This window comes from Notolepis coatsorum (assembly GCF_963971535.1).
Source record: "Notolepis coatsorum genome assembly, chromosome: 12".
Taxonomy (NCBI): domain Eukaryota; kingdom Metazoa; phylum Chordata; class Actinopteri; order Aulopiformes; family Paralepididae; genus Notolepis; species Notolepis coatsorum.
The window spans coordinates 8200267-8218822 of record NC_140176.1 but is presented as its reverse complement, the minus strand read 5'-3'; the positions used below and the strand labels follow the sequence as shown (position 1 = coordinate 8218822).

Genomic DNA, 18556 nt, shown 5'->3' with positions numbered 1-18556 from the left:
CGGCTGTAGTGAGGACAGAAGCCTTGCATCACGTGTCCCCTCCGGTACACGAGGAGGCAGCCTGTCGCATCTTTTCACCGCAGCAGCTCGAACTCTCAGTGGCGAGGAGTAACGCGTGGGAGGCTCACGCTGCCCCCGATACTTCCTGATTCCGCGTCACCCAACCGACCTGTAGGAGTCGCTGTCCACAACATCCAATCCCCACCCACCGGCTTTCCCACCCTCTAACACTGCCAATTGTGTTAGTATGACGGCCGGCCAAGCCGGTAGCAACGCCGAGAGCTGGGCTCGATACCAGCATCTCCTGCGTTAGTGGCGCGCGCCTTGCCCACTGCGCCACTCAGCCGCCCCGGTACCATATCAGCTTTGAAGTGAGAAAGATATTTTGAAGACTTATTGTACAGCGTACAATGTCAGTGGAACTCCAGATTGCCTTGTTAATGAGATCAGTAAATGTCATATCTCAGCAGAGCCAAATGTTGTCAGGAAATAGCAACAATTCACTTTCCCCAAAAGGAAGTCATTCTCATTCAGAAGAACAAACCTCCGCCCAGCAGCGCCCTTGAGGATAAACAATGCTTCCACTTCCCTATAGACCGCTGCACGTCCACGTTATGCAGAAGCTCACGGAGGAGAGAGCGGGGGGAGAAAGTGAATGAATGTGGATGAGAGCCCCCCCCCACCCCCACCCACCCACCCACCCCACCTACCCAACCTCCCCCAATGTACAGTTTTTACGTCAAATGTATATACACTCTTTTCTGGACTCTTTTTGTATCACAAACAGTACTGTATTTGCAAATCTGGTATGTCATAAATGTCTGGATGTAGCAGTACTGTGTCTATCTGTATGTCATGTATGTCATATATGTCCTGATGAATTGAAAATGGGGGACCCTGATGTAAACAAGACGAAAGTCTTTCTCTGGTCTGCATCCCCTTAACAATTGTATGTATTGAGCCGTACTGTATTGTACCCATTCTGCAATCTGTTTTCAATCAATCAATCAATCAATCAATGCTGTTGCTATAATCGAGCCTGGATGAGATGAACGCATGGATCGGTGTTTCAGTGGCGGAGAGTGATAGGGAGGGTCGGTCGGAGACGGGCAGTGTTCCTGAGGTGGTACAGGGCTGCTTTGGTGATCTGGTTTGAATGAGAGGGGAGGTAGTAGTGTTACAATATGGCTCTGGATTGTAACAGAGGGGGGGGGGGGGGGGGGGGAACCACACACCGAAATCATCAATACAATTATTTATTTAAACTAAATGATTAAACAAAAAGCAGGTTACAGTGTGGGATGTGTGCGGAACCGCAGATCAGGTGTGGAAATTAAGTGTCGGGTGTAGAAGTGTTTCAGTTTCAGTTTATTTACGATCCCCATTAGTTGTTAGTTACCTCTGTAACAACTACTCTTACTGGGGTCCTCTCAAAAATAACATAACAAACATAGAATCATTGTACAATCAGAATGAAACAATACTTCCATGCACATTGTACAAGCAACGACACCAAAAACAAAGAATAATAATGACAGTAAAGATAGTCATTTGTCTGTCTACATGAATGAAGCTCCACACAAGTGGACAGGTGACAGAACTCTCACCTAACACCACACACATGTATTTCTGTAAAATCGAATAAGTGTGAAGAGAACAAAGAAGGGCCTCTAGCAGAGAGAGAGAGAGAGATAATGGTTGCCACTGTGTTGTGGTTTCAATCACTTCTTTCAATACACGAGCAGCAGCACTCATCAAAACATGTTTAGAAATTGCCTCAGAATCTGCTTCGACAGCCTTGTGCTCAGGGTTGTGCCCTCAATTCCCTTTCAATGGAGGCCTTGCAGCACGGAATGTTTGTGTGTCGCTCTCTTTCTTCCAGGATGGCTGCAGCCTGTAACCGTTGGTAACCACGTTCAAAATAAAAAGTCTCATCTCTGTGCAGTGGTGGTGGAGTATATAGGTGAACACTGGGGAAAACGTGACGTTACTGTTCTACTGTCTACAAGATTCAGCAATAAGACGTCAAATGACATCATTACAAATTACATCACACAATGGTTGCTATGTTACAGGCAGCCATGTTGGAAGACGGAGAACTACACAAACATTCCACGCAAAGGCCTCTGTCCAATCAGTAGAGGCCTTTCATGGAATGTTCGGAATGCCATGTTGTCCTCCTCCCATGTTGAAGGAAACGACAGTTGCTATGTACAAAACACCAGTTGCAAAACGTGCAATGTGTTAATATTAGGGCTGTCAAAGTTAATGCTTTAACTTTGGAGATTCATTTAAATTATTTAAAGCATTAAAATAAATTAATCTAGATTAATCTATGTTGTAGTGAAAAATCTTCAATCTTAGCGCCGCGGATATAGAAGCGAGGTCTCGCTGAGTCAATGTTGATGGTTTTGTTGAACATTTGTATTTCACAGGAGAGAAACTGTATTCAAAGAAAGCTATTATTAAAATAGTCTCTGAATTTAAATGTACTTTCTTTGTGTTGATTTTACATTAATTCCATGATTTTACTCAAGTAAATATCTGTTACACGCTTCGGTCTTAAGTAGAAAAATGCTATTTTTTTTATCTAGATTAATCTAGATTAATTACAGAAAATTGTGAGATTAATTATTAAAATAAAATTCATCTATTGACAGCACTAGTTAATTAATATATGAGAAATATATCAACAAAGAAATTACAATTTGCTGTTGTATTACTGGATAATGTAAACAAGTCACAGTAGAACAGTAATAGAATACTTTCCCAGTGTTTTTTACCTGCTCTACCACTGCACACAAATCAGGCATTTTCTTTTGAAAGTGGTTACCAATGGTTACAGGCAGCCATGTTGGAATAAAGAGAACGTTCAGTACAAGGTCTCTCTATTCAGGGTAAGTGGGTTTTCTTAACCCTTTCACTACCACACTACCGTCTGTAGTGTGGTAGTGAAAGGGTTAACCGTCTGTAGTGTTGTAGTGAAAGGGTTAACCTCCGGTAGTGTGGTAGTGAAAGGTTAACCGTCTGTAGTGTGGTAGTGAAAGGGTTAACCATCTGTAGTGTGCTAGTGAAAGGGTTAACCGTCTGTAGTGTGCTAGTGAAAGGGTCAACCGATTGTAGTGTTGCAGTGAAAGGGTTAACCTCCGGTAGTGTGCTAGTGAAAGGGTTAACCGTCTGTAGTGTGCTAGTGAAAGGGTTAACCTCCGGTAGTGTGGTGGTGAAAGGATTAACCGTCTGTAGTGTGGTAGTGAAAGGGTTAACCATCTGTAGTGTGAAAGGGTTAAAATGTCCAATATTAAAAACGTTTGCTATTAGAAGATTGTCATATCCAACGCATTAAAGGAATAACTGAACATGAAGATTCTATCAATAGCCAATGAATTGCTTCTTGTAGTCACGTGTCGGGCTACGCAATTCATTGAAAAAAAATCGTGATCTCAATGCATAGACCTATGCAATCTCATTTTCTAATATTAAAAAGAAAAATTATTAAAAAAAATTTTTATATATTCTTTTTTACATTTTACTTTACTTTTTTAAATGATGACGATTCTGACTTGAGTTATTTTGTATGTTACAAGAGACTTTTAAGTTTAAGTCAAGCACTTTGATATATGTTATGTTGTCTGTTTAAGAAAGGGTGCAACAAATGATTTTATTGAGAAAATATGAATCGTGTGAGAGAATCGTGATCTCAATTCTTATAGAGAGAAAAATCGTGATTCACATTTGAGCAAGAATGGTAATTGATTGAATTGAACGTGACGCTCGTCTGCTCTGCGCTCCAGGAGATGGGTCCCATCCCGGCTCAGCTGGCGGAGGCCTTCGGCCTGGTGATGCAGTGTCGGGAGGCGGGCGCAGAACGGGCCCTGCTGGCCCAGACCGTCCACACCCTCAGGCAGGCGGTGCAGCCCCCCGGGGAGCCCCTCTACCCGTCCTGCACGCAGTTCACCACACAGGACTACCGGGAGGTGAAGCACAAGGCAGCATGGCATCCCTTTTAACTAGTGATGCACGATATATCGGCCGCCGATTACATATTACATATTACCATAATATCGGCATAATATCTGCCGATATGGCAATTTTTTTACACATCGGTATCGGTCCGATATCAAGATAGGGCCGATATTAAAAATAAAAATATATATATATATTTTTTTTTTCTTCTTTTTACATGTTTTGGCCTTAAATAGTTTCAAAATATCAGTCATTTCTGAAAATAAGTTACAAAAGTAAAAAAATTATGCGTACTCTGAAAAATATTTGATTATCATAAAAAAGTGTTTTCTATACAGAGATATCGACATCGGTAAATATCGGTATCGGCCAGAACAGCAATATTAATATCGGTTATCGGTATCGGCCACAATTTTCACATCGGTGCATCACTACTTTTAACCCTTTCACTGCCACACTACAGAAGGTTAACCCTTTACTATCACACTACCTTCTGTGTATTGTCGCAGTGAAAGGGTTAACCGTTTGGTAGTGCGGCAGTGAAAGGGTTCATCATAGATATGTATATACTGTGTGTATCATGAAGGAGGGAGGCGCGACACTCAAAATCAAATCAAATGTATTTGTAAGGCCCGACGACAACAACACAAGTTAATGTGCCCCATGGGCCGGACACGTCTTCTTTATACAAGTCAAGAAGAAACATCACAATAAATCAAGCACAAAACAAAAAGAAAACATGAAATCCAAAATAAAATGTAAAATAAATAAATGCAACACTCCCAGACATAAACCCACGCGGAAGGTAAGGAAAAACTCAACACAAAAAACCTAGCAATAGGAAAAAAGCACCACAGGCAATGTGGAGGGGAGAAACCTTAGAAGGGCCTTTCAACGGGGGGGGGGATCTCCCTTCTTAGATGTCAAGTTTCAAGTTTCTTTAATAGTTGTCATACAGCAGTACAGAATACTTTTATACAAAATGCTTCTTACTGTTACGCTCAGTGGTGCAGTGGCAAATTGACAGTAGGTCAAACGCTCCACGCGCGTGCGCGCGCATGCACAGTTTTTTTTGGCTGCTCTCGTCCTGCAGCTGGATACTATTGCCTCACAGCGCGGCCGTCAGCGCACGGCCCAGAGAGCGGCGCTGGCTCTGCGGCTCTGCAGCTGCATGCTTCTCCGGGAGTCCGGTTGGATAATGCCATGTAAAAAGCGATTGCGCGTACTTCAGCCTCAGTGAGCGAGGTATAACGCCGTTATACCGAGTTATACCAGCACTGCAACACTGGTTACGCTCCAGAGACTGTGCTAGACAAGATAAGTATGAAATAAAATAGTATAGCATGTAAAATAGAAGTAAAAATAGAGGTTGCAGTGTTCAGTATAGACATATGTACAATGTTCGATGCAGAATAGAAGTAACTGAGTTACCATACAATATACAATATACTATGCAATGTACTAATGTACAATACGCTATAGTGCAGAGCAGAAATGGGATGAGGTACAATTTAGGTACAATTTACAGTAAGGTGTAGTCGGTGGTAGTAGGGTTGCTATAAAAACAGGCGAAACAGTTGGTAAGTATGTACATATACGTACACTCATATTCTCATATTCTTATAGAAAATAAACTATTTATTGCCATACAATTATGTAATGGTTCTGATGGTCAGCCCAACTGAAACATAGATAAGATAAGTAGATAAGTACTCTTGGATTTTGTATAGTCATTGAGACAATACTACCCCATCCAGAGCCCCAAGGTCTGCTGACCAGCTGCTGCTGGAGGTGCCCAGGCAGGACCGGGCTCAAAACCAGGGGGGGACAGAGCCTTCGCTGCTGCAGCCCCCCCCCCCACCCCACATTAGATCGTTAGGTTATGACTATAACCAAGTTCTGTTAGTTAGGGGCGATGCTTGGCTTCGCCTTCTGCACTATCTCGCGTACGTGCACGCGTACTGAATAAACCACAAATGTACCTCTAATACCAGTATTAGTCTGACCACACCCCTCATCAGCTTACCTTCATAAGCAGGTGTGTGGTCACCTGCTCTCCTCCTTCCCAAGCTTTCACCACAAGGTGAGGTCAAGGGCTGCAGCGGCCGTCCGAAGCCAAGCATCGCCCCTAACTAACAGAACTTGGTTATAGTCATAACCTAACGTTCTGTATCGTTAGTGGCTTAGCTTGGCTTCGCCTTCTGCACAAGGGAGGCCAAGCGGAGCCACTTGGCTGACAAATACACCCCGCTGACAGCCCCCCAAAACCATCAGAACAGGGAGGGCCGAGCCCCCCCGACCCCCCCTAATGGAGGGTATCCCCCCTATTAGAGGCTTCACGGGAAGGCGACGGACCCGACCGTGCGAAGAGCTCTCAAGCAACTTAACGCACAGGGTGAGCAGACCGTGGCTTGACCCACGACTACACACACGCACAACCCGCATGCCACCCGGGAACGAACGGAGGAACAACCTCGTTACTGCCCCCAGAATCACGGGGTCAAGGGCAAACCCAACCCCGTGGCAAGGCCGTAGCAGCGGAGCACGAAGGAAGACCCAGACCCACCAAAAGGACTGGACTCCCTGGAATGGGGGCCCGGAGAAGTCCATGATGCCAGCATCAAGACCCCACCAGGTGGGCACGTAGTGCCCCGCCCCCCACATCGCCAGCGTATTCGGACAAAGGCCCCTCAGTTACTGCACCTGGTATTCCCAGGCGGAACCAACCAGGCCAGTAAGCCGAGCGGGCCCCGTCCCCCCAATAGTACACCGCCTGGCACACTGACCCTGCAGAATAGGCAGTCAGCATGGCCGTAAGCACACAAAAAAGGTTAACCAACGGAAGCAGGCAGCGCACCGGGGAAAAACCAGGCAACAGGCTGTTAACCCTAGCCTGGAGACTGCGGACGAGACAGGCGCCAGAGGGGACAGCTGAACACAGCCGCCCCGGCGGAAGGAGCGTAAGCTGGCGGTGTTGCATGACCAAGCCTCCATTTAACAACCCCCACCCAGAGGGGTCGAGGCAGAGAAGGCTGACACGATTGGCAGACGTCATGAACGTGCAGGGGCACCCTCAACCGGTGAACCCGGGAGTTGACACTGCTCCAACACACCAGGGAATCAACCACCTCGGTGTTACCCAATGCGGTGGTTGTTCCTATAACCCCTCAAGAAAAAACTCCAAAACACACCTGCGGGTATACACCGGCTATACCGCAGTACAAGTGTTTCAGTTTCCAAAAAGGGTTAACCCAGGCCTACGGGTCGCAAACATCACTTCGGACCGGGCCTGGCGGTACGGGAAGCACAGGGTCACCAGAGGAGGTCAAAAAACCACCCCCACAGGCCCCTCTTCGCCATGCGTGAGAGAGGAGCGAAAAACAATGGAGAACCAGCCCCTAAGCACACCGTTCCTGGTATTCCCCGGCGGTCTCCCAACCAAGTACTAACCAGGACCAACCTGTGTAGCGGCCGAGATCCGACGAGATCGAGCGCGTACAGAATGGCATGGCTGTAAGCCATGACGACAGTGCTGAGTAAAAACATACCCAACCAGGGTCTCCATAGCGCTTAACCCTGTGACACCCAGACCGACCTGGCATTTTTCCCCCTGAAAAAAGCCCAAGTCCCTCAGGGTACCAGAACAGCAGATCTGCATCCCCGGCGGACAACGGGTTCAACTGATCTGGACCAGCGTGACCAGAACCAGTCCCGTGCCCTAACCACGCCGACATGCCCCAGGAAAAGGGCAGATATGCGTGTTGATCTTAACATGAAAAGAAGGCGCCACCCAGACGTCGGGACGAACCGCGCCTGGTGGCCCACCCCAAGGGCGTGAGACCCCACTACATATGTTCAGATCCATCCCGTCATCATCCCCCAGACATGAACGAGGATCCGTCGACAACCCACCCAGGTCATGGGATGTGGTCGCCGGAAGAGGAAAAACCCCCATCTCAGTTGCTTTATAAAAACGCTGTTTCAACCACAAGCAACTAAGGCGTGCCAGTCAATCGCCTGTTTACAGCGAGCTAGCACTATACGTGCGTCGGGACACACCCCCATCAATGAACAGGCTATTTAGACCTGCCATTGAATCCCCAAGGCGCCCAGGGGAACGACAAGAGGGGTGTGACACTCCCTAACTCCAACACTTCTGGAATAGAAAGAAGGAAGCATCAACAGTATGTATCCCAGTCTACACAGCCGGGGTAAAAAATGTTCACATTTTTACATCCCACCACCCTCCCATAGGAAAGAGACGGGGATCCCCAGAGAGACTTCCCACGCGAGCTGTACAGATTGAAAAGAATATATTGCACCTTGAGCCATGTAAAAAACTGGTTTTAGGGCCTCCGGGGAAGAGGCACCGAACCCATACACACTCAATAAACGAATTGAATCGAATATACATACAATAGAAAAGGACCCTTCTAGAGGGTCCACTCACTTTGACAATCTGAGGAGGAAGGCTCTGTACTCTGATGGAGGCTTCCTCACATGGATCACATGGAAGAAGGAGTCCGAACTCACAGAAGGCCTGAGTAGGCGCTTGGTGAGGAGGAGCCCTGACCACCCCCCCTGAAAACAGATCCATCACATGGACCTGAACAGCACACGGAAGTCCTACCAACAGAGACGCGCACGGTGACGTACTCTATGGCGGGGGAATTCCTGCGGTGCACACGCCCAATATACCAGGCCGTGGGACCAGGAACTCCCTCCCCCCCCCCCCCCCCCCCCCCCGTAACGTGCCGAACCGCCACGTGACGGGAACCTTGAAGGACAGGGGGTGTACCCCTGACCGACAGACAATGGGGAGAGGAAAGGTTACCAGTTCACCCCTTTACGACCCCACACCCATGATACGACGTAACGACAAAAAGAGAATATGACACAGTCATAGTCAGCTCTATGAAGCGTTTCACAGCTCCACACAGCGCACGAGCTAACCTGCTATCTGATTTTTACTAAGGAAAAACACAGAATAGAGAGGGCTCTAAGAACCCCGGTCCAACATACACATGTGCTTCTGTGGCCAGTACAACCCAGTTGTAGGTCACATGACACACACAACCCATCATCATCACAATGAGAGAATACATCATTCTTGATTAGTATCGACCACAGGCCTTGCTAAACACACATGACAGCAACCAAACCAATTTCCCTTTAGGAAATAAGTTTCTCCAGCAGATTTAGCACAACCTCAGCAATCAAGCTGAGAGTTACATCGTATCCCTACCACACAAAAGACACAATTAATGCACAACATGTCTGATAGGAGGTGATAAAGTCCCCAGGGAACCGGGGGGGGGAAAAACACAATCCTCCTATTTTACCCACAATACGGCCAGTTAAAACAGGAAAACCTGTTAATGTGTGAACTCACTGTCCATTGTCATTACAGTCTGAGAAAGAACATTCTTTTACTCACTCGTCACCAAGCATAGCTTCATAGGTTAGTTGCCTTAGTAGTGAGTACACGGTACACATAAACACCATGATGTTTCTCACACAACAACCAGATCAATACATCACGACCTGCACGGAGAAGCTACTGCCAGTGACAAAAACAGCTCACACACAACCCGCAACGTATCTCAAATGCATTGCAACAACACACGTTTTGGGAAAAAACACCGTCATTCACAATACATTTAGCAAGGTAAAACCAGAAGACGTGTTATGAGGGTCTGGCCAACCCCGTACCTGCCCGGAACGCAGATCAGCGAAGTGCAGTCACAAGCGTCCCGTGTTGTTCGATCCGGGCAGCGTCGCCGCTCCACCAGTCGCTACAGTCCTCTTTGTTGACGCAATCCCCGTCTAGGCTCGGGCAGGGTTGACGAACATCCCCTGTCAAGGATGACGTCGTGGTCAAGAGTGTAAAACATGTTAAAAATCAAAGCACGTTCAACAGAATAGCATCAAGCTAACGGCTGCTCCAGCCGTTCGGGTGCTATCGCTTCCGCTCGCGAGACGCCGATCTACGACGCACGCGATCAGGAGCGAGCTCCCGGCGGCGCGCGAGAAGCCAAGCTCCCCGCGCCAGGCCACCGACCGGCTAACCGTAAGCTATGAACATGTAAACAATGACATAACACTCACCCAGACAGGCCGCCGTTCTGAACCCTCCTCACTTTTTAAGAGAAAAGAGAAAAACAAGACGTCAACACCGCTTCACAACGGTGACAATAACACGTCCGGCGGAATCAGCACAGTACCAACTGGCCTGTATAGCTGACTTTGAACATGAATCTGCCGCTATCGCACATTACATGCACATATCCCCTCGTGAAGGAATACTCTCATTTGGATATGAAAGATGGGGTCTTAACACGGTGACAGAGAGAATCCACTCGTCCAGAACACACAGGGATCACCAGTGTCAATGGTCGCGGCCCACTAGTTAAAACTATAATGGTCGCCAGACCAAGGCCTTCTGTCGCCTAGACGGCTAAACAAAGGACCCTAGCCTGGGGCCGGTTTCCATAAACTTTGTCTAGTAGCCCCCATAGCACTAACAGACAAGTGGAGCCCGCCAGCAAACACTACTCACCCAACCTGGAACGCACCGCTCCTCACAACAGCGGCATGTCCGACAGTTCAGCTGTGGCCTGACAGGTTTCACCCCAACAAACACAGCAAGGAACTGCAGTTGAGAAGCATGCAGCGGCGTGCTCCCAATACGAAAACCGGTGGAGGGTTTGTAGAATGATCATCATCTTCTAGACACTCCAGTACGAAAACAATATCGCCGTATTTTCTCGAAAATAGTGAGAGAGAAAATAAAGATATGATGTCAACGTATCCTTGTTTCCCAAGCTGTTCCTAATCCAATTTCTTCCATCATGGTGTCAAGTGTGGGGATCTACCGAGGCACCTCTTCCTTGTGGTGAAAGCGAGAAGGAGGAGAGCAGGTGACCACACACCTGCTTATGAAGGTAAGCTGATGAGGGGTGTGGTCAGACTAATACTGGTATTAGAGGTACATTTGTGGTTTATTCAGTACGCGTGCACGTACGCGAGATAGTGCAGAAGGCGAAGCCAAGCTAAGCCACTAACGATACAGAACTGCCCAGAGCCTAGAGGCCTTTAAACCGCTGCTGAAAACGCACCTCCTCTCCCTGGCCTTTTGATCAGAGTCAGCCTGCTGCCACCTGTCAACTATACGTTTGCTGTTACTCTGGACTTTCTCCATCTATTTTATTACTTTTGTGTCTCTTTTTATATTGCACCTCGCTCTTGTTTCTTTAGTGTACTATACTTATTGACTGTAATTTAGTGTATTTTATTTGTTACTGTACTGTATGTGTTTTTATTAGGGATGCTCGATATTGGCTTTTTTACAGATACCGATATACCGATATTGTCCAACTCTTAATTTCTGATACCGATATCAACCGATACCGATATATGCAGGGTTCCCCCCCCCCCAAAAACGGAATAATTTCAGGTAATTAACATTACATATCTCTTGTTGTGGAATTAACACAACATTATGCATACTTTTGACAATAAATAAAATCAGAATTTGTTCTTACTTGCTTGTCTGGGTAAATAAAGGTTATAGAAATGTAAAAAGATTTTTTTTATTTATTTTTTTAACCGATATAGATATTTTCCGATATCACATTTTAATGCTGATATCGGCCGCTAATATCGATAGGCCGATAATATCGGACATCCCTAGTTTTTATTGTTCTACCTGTGCTTTGGGTGTCTTTTAGTCATTGTAAACGACGTGCTATATAAATAAATAAAGCTGACTTGACTAATGCTTGTCTGTGGTGTCTCCCCCCCCCCCTCACCCAGCTCCTGGCCCACGCTCGGGGTCTGCAGGTGGAACTAATGCTTGTCTGTGGTGTCTCCCCCCCCCCTCACCCAGCTCCTGGCCCACACTCGGGGTCTGCAGGTGGAACTGAGTCCCGAAGCGAAGAAGATGATCCACGGCTACTACATGGCCAGCCGCAGGGTCCGGTCGGACCAGAGCCACAAGGTGTCGGTGGCCTCCATCGAACTCCTGTAAGGGATCTATATCTACTACCTACACCGCTTATTGTTTGACCATTATTGTGTTTCTTTTTTTTTTTACATCTCTATTCAAGCGACCTGGGTCAAATATCTTTTGGAAATATTTTGTAGTATTTGTTTTAACCTGTCTGGAGTGCCACGTTTATTTGTTTATTTATTTGTTTATTATATGGATCCTCATACACCCATGGGTGAAAGTAGGGATGTCCGATATTATCGGCCGATATCGGCATTAAAATGTGATATCGGAAAATATCGGTATCGGTTTAAAAAATATATATATATATTATTTCTTTACATTTCTATAACCTTTATTTACCTAGACAAGCAAGTAAGAACAAATTCTGATTTTATTTATTGTCAAAAGTATGCATAATGTTGTGTTAATTCCACAACAAGAGATATGTAATGTTAATTACCTGAAATTATGCCATTTTTTGGGGGGGGAAACCCTGCATATATCGGTATCGGTTGATATCGGTTGATATCGGTATCGGAAATTAAGAGTTGGACAATATTGGTATATCGGTATCGGTAAAAAAGCCAATATCGAGCATCCCTAGGTGAAAGACTATTCTTCCTGGGGTCCGAACACATAACTTAAAACATTGGAGTAATAATAACAAAACAATAAAAACATTTAAAAAAAACACTTTACTGTAGCTTAAGTACATTCTCAATATCTGCAAAATCACAACACAAAAAGGCTCCAAACACAAATACAGTACTAACTAAATAAATCAATAACTCAACTGTATTTCATTATTCATAACAGCGTTTTTCAACTTTCTCTGCATGCCAGCCTCTGATCCGCTCTAAGCCAAGACAGAACGTATAGGTGAGGTTTACCACCTCAGGACCATTCAGATGGTGTCAGTCAAGCACTGAAAGGTCAACTACATTGGATAGTAAACAAGAAGGATTTTCCTTCAAATTACTTGTACTATCCAACCTATTGGTAAATGGTGAATGGTGCATTTATATAGCACTTTTATCCAAATTCACTCACACATTCACACACCGACGGTGGAGGCGACCATGCAAGGTGCCCAACCTACTCATCGGGAGCAATTAGGGGTTTTAAGTGTCTTGCTCAAGGACTCGTCGACGCGCTGACCTTCCGATTACCGGACGACCGAGTGTTCTATCATTAGTAAGTAAATGGCCATTTCTGTTAAATTGATTTGATCCCTTCCCTGATATTTGCGTTGTAATACTCTGAATCTCAAAAGGCCTTGTACTGATGCCACCCACCCAGCTAGATTTTTTTCTTTTTTAAAGCCTTTTGACACAGATACGCTAATCAATGGTGCGCTAATCGATGGTCTTCCACCCCACGTCACTTCATTACTGGACTGGAACTCTGGACCTTGTCACACTCGCTCTGGTGGTCCCCGGAGTTTGCACTGAATTAGGAAAATCTGCTTTTAGCTTCTGTGCCCCTGACGCGTCTATGCTTTAGGCAAGTGGCTTGTCCTTCTGCGTTCCCGTTTTGCGCTCTGATTGGCCACGCACGTTTCTGGTCATGTGACATGTGCGCCCAATAGCGTGACGAGCTGTGTCTTTGCCCATTTCCGCGTCGAACAGCCTGCAAACTACCTGGCGTTCTATCGCTATGCTCTAAGACCAACTCTAACCGTAACCAACTTCGAAAGAGTGCCTAAGCTTAACCGTGCAAAAACTTGCCGTCCCACGATTGGCGCACATGTCACATGACCAGAAACGCGCGTGGCCAATCGGAGCGCAAAACGGGAACGCGGAAGGACAAGCCACTTGCCTAAAGTATAGAAGCGTCCCTGACACATGGAATGTTTTGCAAAGCTCTTTAAAACTCAATACATTAGTATCCATTGGTCAGTTTAAAGCTATAATAGCCAACCGTTTGACTTCAGACTGTAGTTGTTTTAATACATGTAAATTGTTTAATTTATTTACTTTTCTGTCTATGTTGTTTTTGTATTGTGTACTGTACCTCTTGACTTCATTGTAAATGAGAGCTTGCTTTCAATTATCTTTCGAGATTAAATAGAAAATGTATGAATGAATAATCAAGCCTTTCATCGTGGCAGTAGCAATATTCACTGTAATGCTTTTATCCTCCACAAGGTGGAGCACTCTACTTCATATTATGTTTAAACCAACCCTTACCCCCATTCAATACCGAGTGCTGATTATCTAAACCTATAGGGATTATAAACTCAACCATATTATGTTTAAAGATTTAAACCATATCTTACTCTCAGAAGACTATTTTTCATAGAGTTTAGCTAAATGTTTGGAAAGGCCTTTGGTAAAGTAAATGTAAAAATAAACCTCCGGAAATTAACAACAAACGAGACTGGTCGGACAACACACAAAAAAAAACCTTTATCTTGACAAGTGATTTAATTTTGTATAGAGTCTTAAGATCTAATTTTCTCAAAATAAGCAACATTATCTTGAAGCAAGGGGAGTAAATAGGGGCGACAGTGGCTCGAGAGGTAGAGCAGTCGTCTGGTAATCCAGAGGTTCCCAGTTCAATTCCCGCTCCTCCTGTGTCGAAGTGTCCTTGAGCAAGACACTTAACCCCTAATTGCTCCTGATGAGCAGGTTGGCTCCTTGCATGGTCGCCTCCGCCGTCTGTGTGTGAGTGAATGGGTACAAATGTGAGTAACAAATTGTAAAGCGCGTTGGATAAAAGCGTTATATAAATGCAGCCATTTACAAGAGGCCCTGTGTATAGGGAGGGACAGAGCAGGCTGTTCTTCCTGAGGAGACGCAGGTCCTTCAATGTGTGCAATAGATGGCTGCAGTTGTTTCACCACTCTCCAGCGTCCTCTTCTTTGCCGTTGTATGCTGGGGGGGGGGGGGGGGCTACATCAACTCAAGGGACACCAACAAACCGAACAAGCTGGTGAGGAAGGCTATAGCTGTGTGGTGGGAGTCGAGCTGGTCAGACTAGAGGTGGTGGCGGAGAGGAGGATGAGAAGGAAGCTGGCCGCTACCCTGGAGAACCGCTCCCACCCCCTCCCTCTATGAGGAGCTATAGGCAAGATGAGGAGCACGCTCAGCCACAGACTCATACCCCCCGACACACCACTAACTGCCTCGGCCAGTCCTTCGTACCAGCGGCCATCAGGAATCGTCGTACTTGCTTGTGTACTTGGTCCTTCGTACCGGCTACTATAGGAATGTCTGATCACTAAAAGTGTGTCTGACTCCCACCTAAACTGCACGGACTTCAGCGTATAACATTATGACCTATACCATGCCAGTTAGGGGTACCTTTATGTATACTGTACCTGTGTGTATACTGTATATACGTTACTTACTCATAGTAGCCTATATATTCAGATTCTAAAATGTTATTGACCATATTTAGTGTAATGTATAATATAACATACACACAGACCCTCATCTGCACCTTTGGTTACACTGCCTACTTGCTCATATACGTATATATTCAGAGTTAATTATATTGTTTACACTGCCTATTTTTACTTTTCTACTGTACTATAATTTTATTGCATGTATTTATGTCTTCTACTATTACCCTGCCTTTTTACAACGCATCCGCGTTTCCGGCGCTCTGATTGGCCATGTCATGTGACATGTGCGCCCAATAGCGTGTTTGCCCATTTCTGCGTCGAAAAGCCTGCAAACTACCTGGCGTTCTATCGTCACGCTCTAAGACAAACTCTAACCTTAACCAACTTCGAAATTAGTGCCTAAGCTTAACCAGCGAAAGAACTTGCCGTCATGCTCTAAGACAAACTCTAACCTTAACCAACTTCGAAGAGTGCCTAAGCTTAACCAGTGTAGAAACAGGCGTCGCACGATTGGCGCTCATGTCACATGACCTGGCCAATCGGAGCGCAAAACGGGAACCAGGAAACGGCGATGCGTTGTAAAAAGGCTACACGCGTACCTGCCCTCCCCCCTCCCCCATGCTGCTATGATGCCTGAATTTCCCCAAGGGGATCAATAAAGGTCCAGATGTATTATTTTTTTTTGCACACTGGTGTGTATAGCCTGAATAAAATGTAAACTATATTCCATCATCTGCAGCCACTTTGTTATTTTCAGTTTTTTTTTAAATGTATGTTCTAATCAACATGAAATCGTTCAATATTAAAGATTGTTCTTGTTCTCTGTGTGTCTGTGTGTCAGGATCTCTCTGGCCGAGGCCCACAGTAAGCTGTGCCTGAGGACCAGAGTCCTGGAGGAGGACGCTGTGATCGCTGTGCTCCTCTGTGAGAACTCCATCACCCTCCGACACGGTACCAAAAATATACACTTTCCAAACGCATCGTTGTATTAAGGTTTGGTCCGTCCAGCACAGGCTTGTTGTGGACCACAGTTGTTGGTGTACATTTTTTAAAGGTTGCCTAGCAACCGGAGAGTTTAGAAGAAACGTAATAGAGACGCAAACCCAACCATACCACACCATGCTATGAATGAATGAATGAAAACTTTATTTAACAGATTGCAGGATGGGTACAATACAGTACGGCTCAATACACACAATTGTTAAGGTGATGCAGACCAGAGAAAGACGTTTGTCTTGTTTACATCAGGGTCCCCCATTTTCAATTCATAGTGACATTTATGACATACACAACATACATGACATTTATGGCATAGGGACATATAGGTATTTAGTACTGATACATTTGTGACATAAACGGTTTTCAAATATCCAGTACTGTTACCCCTAGATCCTGACAGAGTATATACATATGATGGGGAGGGGACTGTACATTAGGAGGGGGTGGGTGGGTGGGAGGGAAATATACATACGGCGGGGAGGGAATATATACATGCGGTGGGGAGGAGACTGTCTATTAGGAGGTGGTGGGGGTTTTGGGCATTTACGGTGGCCAGTTTCGAATTGCAGCCTCCCGTAGGTGCTAGACCATGGCTATAGTCCCAACCAGGCTGAACATAGCTAATGGAGAGAACACAGAGGCCTGCTTTGTAAAATATACGTTGTGATGTAGAACAGGGTGTTAGCAGACAATAGTGAGCAAGATGAACATATAATATGTATCCAAACTCTTTTTAATAGAGCATTTTGTTGATTTTTATCTAGTTTTAGCTCTACACATTTGATGTACTTTTACCAGTTTTAGGGTTCTTTTGACTCCTTACTAGTTTTAGTCTTGCTTCTTTTTTTATTTTTTTATTTTTACTCTCTTGCTAGCTTTTATGTTCTTTTACACTGTAGCGCTTTGAGATTTGCTCCACAATTATAAAGCACCCTACAAATCAAATATATTATTATTATTATTATTATTATTATTATTATTATTATTATTATTATTATTATTATTATTATTATTATTATTATTATTATTATTATTATTATTATTATTATTATTATTATTATTATTAATATCCAGGTTATACAGTAGCTCTGTGTAGGCCAGCGACGGCCTGGCTGATCTGGGGTCTGCTGCTTCGTTCCTCCTACAGGGGCCTCTGCTCTCGTCATCCCACCCGACGCGGTCTTTCCCTGTGACATGTGTGAACCGGACTCCTTACACAGGAGAGATCTGACCCTGGACCAGCTGCACCAGAGCATCCTGTACTTCATCTACGCCTACGCTCCCGGAGCCAACGCATACATCACCGAGGAGTGAGACCTGCACTGGGACAGGGTGTCTCACTCATCAAGCACATTTTTGATTTTTTAAGATATTTGTATTGGTTTTTTCCCTTTTTACACAAACAACAAATGACAAAAAGACATTGAAATGAAAAGATTGACATTGAAATACAAATCAGAAAAAATATATAATAATAAAAATTACAAAAATATAAAGCAACACTAACAAGCATGAATTGTTCTGTATAGAGGCCCAAGGCCTCTATACAAAAATGCAAAAAGAAAATAAATTAAATAAAAACTCACATCTTGGGTACGTAATACAGATACACTAATTAAATAAATTGTAAATGAAATTACAATAAACAAACTGAGCCCTCCCAGTAACCCCCCCCCCCCCCCTATACACACATGCACACACACATTCACACACACAAGCTGCATCTACGTATTTAACTACTGGGAGTGGCTGGGGTGGGATCTAGCATCTAGTCAGTGTCTGCTCGACAGATACAGGAGAGCTCCGATAGATCCAGCATGTCAGTTCACACAGGAAGGAGAGACCCGTTGGACACCAAGTCAGCTCATCCAAGGACATTTTGACATTAATTGCTATCTATTTATTTATTTATTCAGTTTTTGTTGTTTTCTACTTTGTTTGTTTCCTTATAATGGAAGAAAAAGTTAATAAATAAAAGAGTAAAGCATGATACATTTTGACATGCTGTGTTGTTTTCCACTGTGAATTTGAGATTGCATAATGCTCAGATGGATACAGTGTCTCTCTGAACACACACACACATTCAAGGACAGATTCTCATAGAAGACCAAAAATGAAAGAATTTACCGAACGGTTGCGATATCATATTTGTCCACAAGGGGTCAGCAACACACCGCTTGAACAACCTGCAGAGATCCTAAGAGACCTTTCCAGCAAGTGCTGTGCTGCTGAAATATAAAACATAACCTGTG

At 44.8% G+C, this 18556-nt stretch overlaps 1 protein-coding gene across 1 annotated transcript in view; it reads left to right on the top strand.

Annotated features, from left to right (window-relative positions):
- mcmdc2 (minichromosome maintenance domain containing 2) overlaps positions 1 to 17618 on the top strand; it is a gene marked incomplete at both ends in the record, with an annotated part of 30370 nt that extends 12752 nt beyond the window's left edge. The window contains 4 exons of the mRNA XM_084326371.1: positions 3792 to 3974; positions 11852 to 11988; positions 16147 to 16256; positions 17452 to 17618. Coding sequence (XP_084182497.1) covers positions 3792 to 3974; positions 11852 to 11988; positions 16147 to 16256; positions 17452 to 17618 — 597 coding nt within the window. The remainder of the gene's footprint in view (positions 1 to 3791; positions 3975 to 11851; positions 11989 to 16146; positions 16257 to 17451) is intronic.
- Positions 17619 to 18556: the final 938 nt, after the last annotated feature.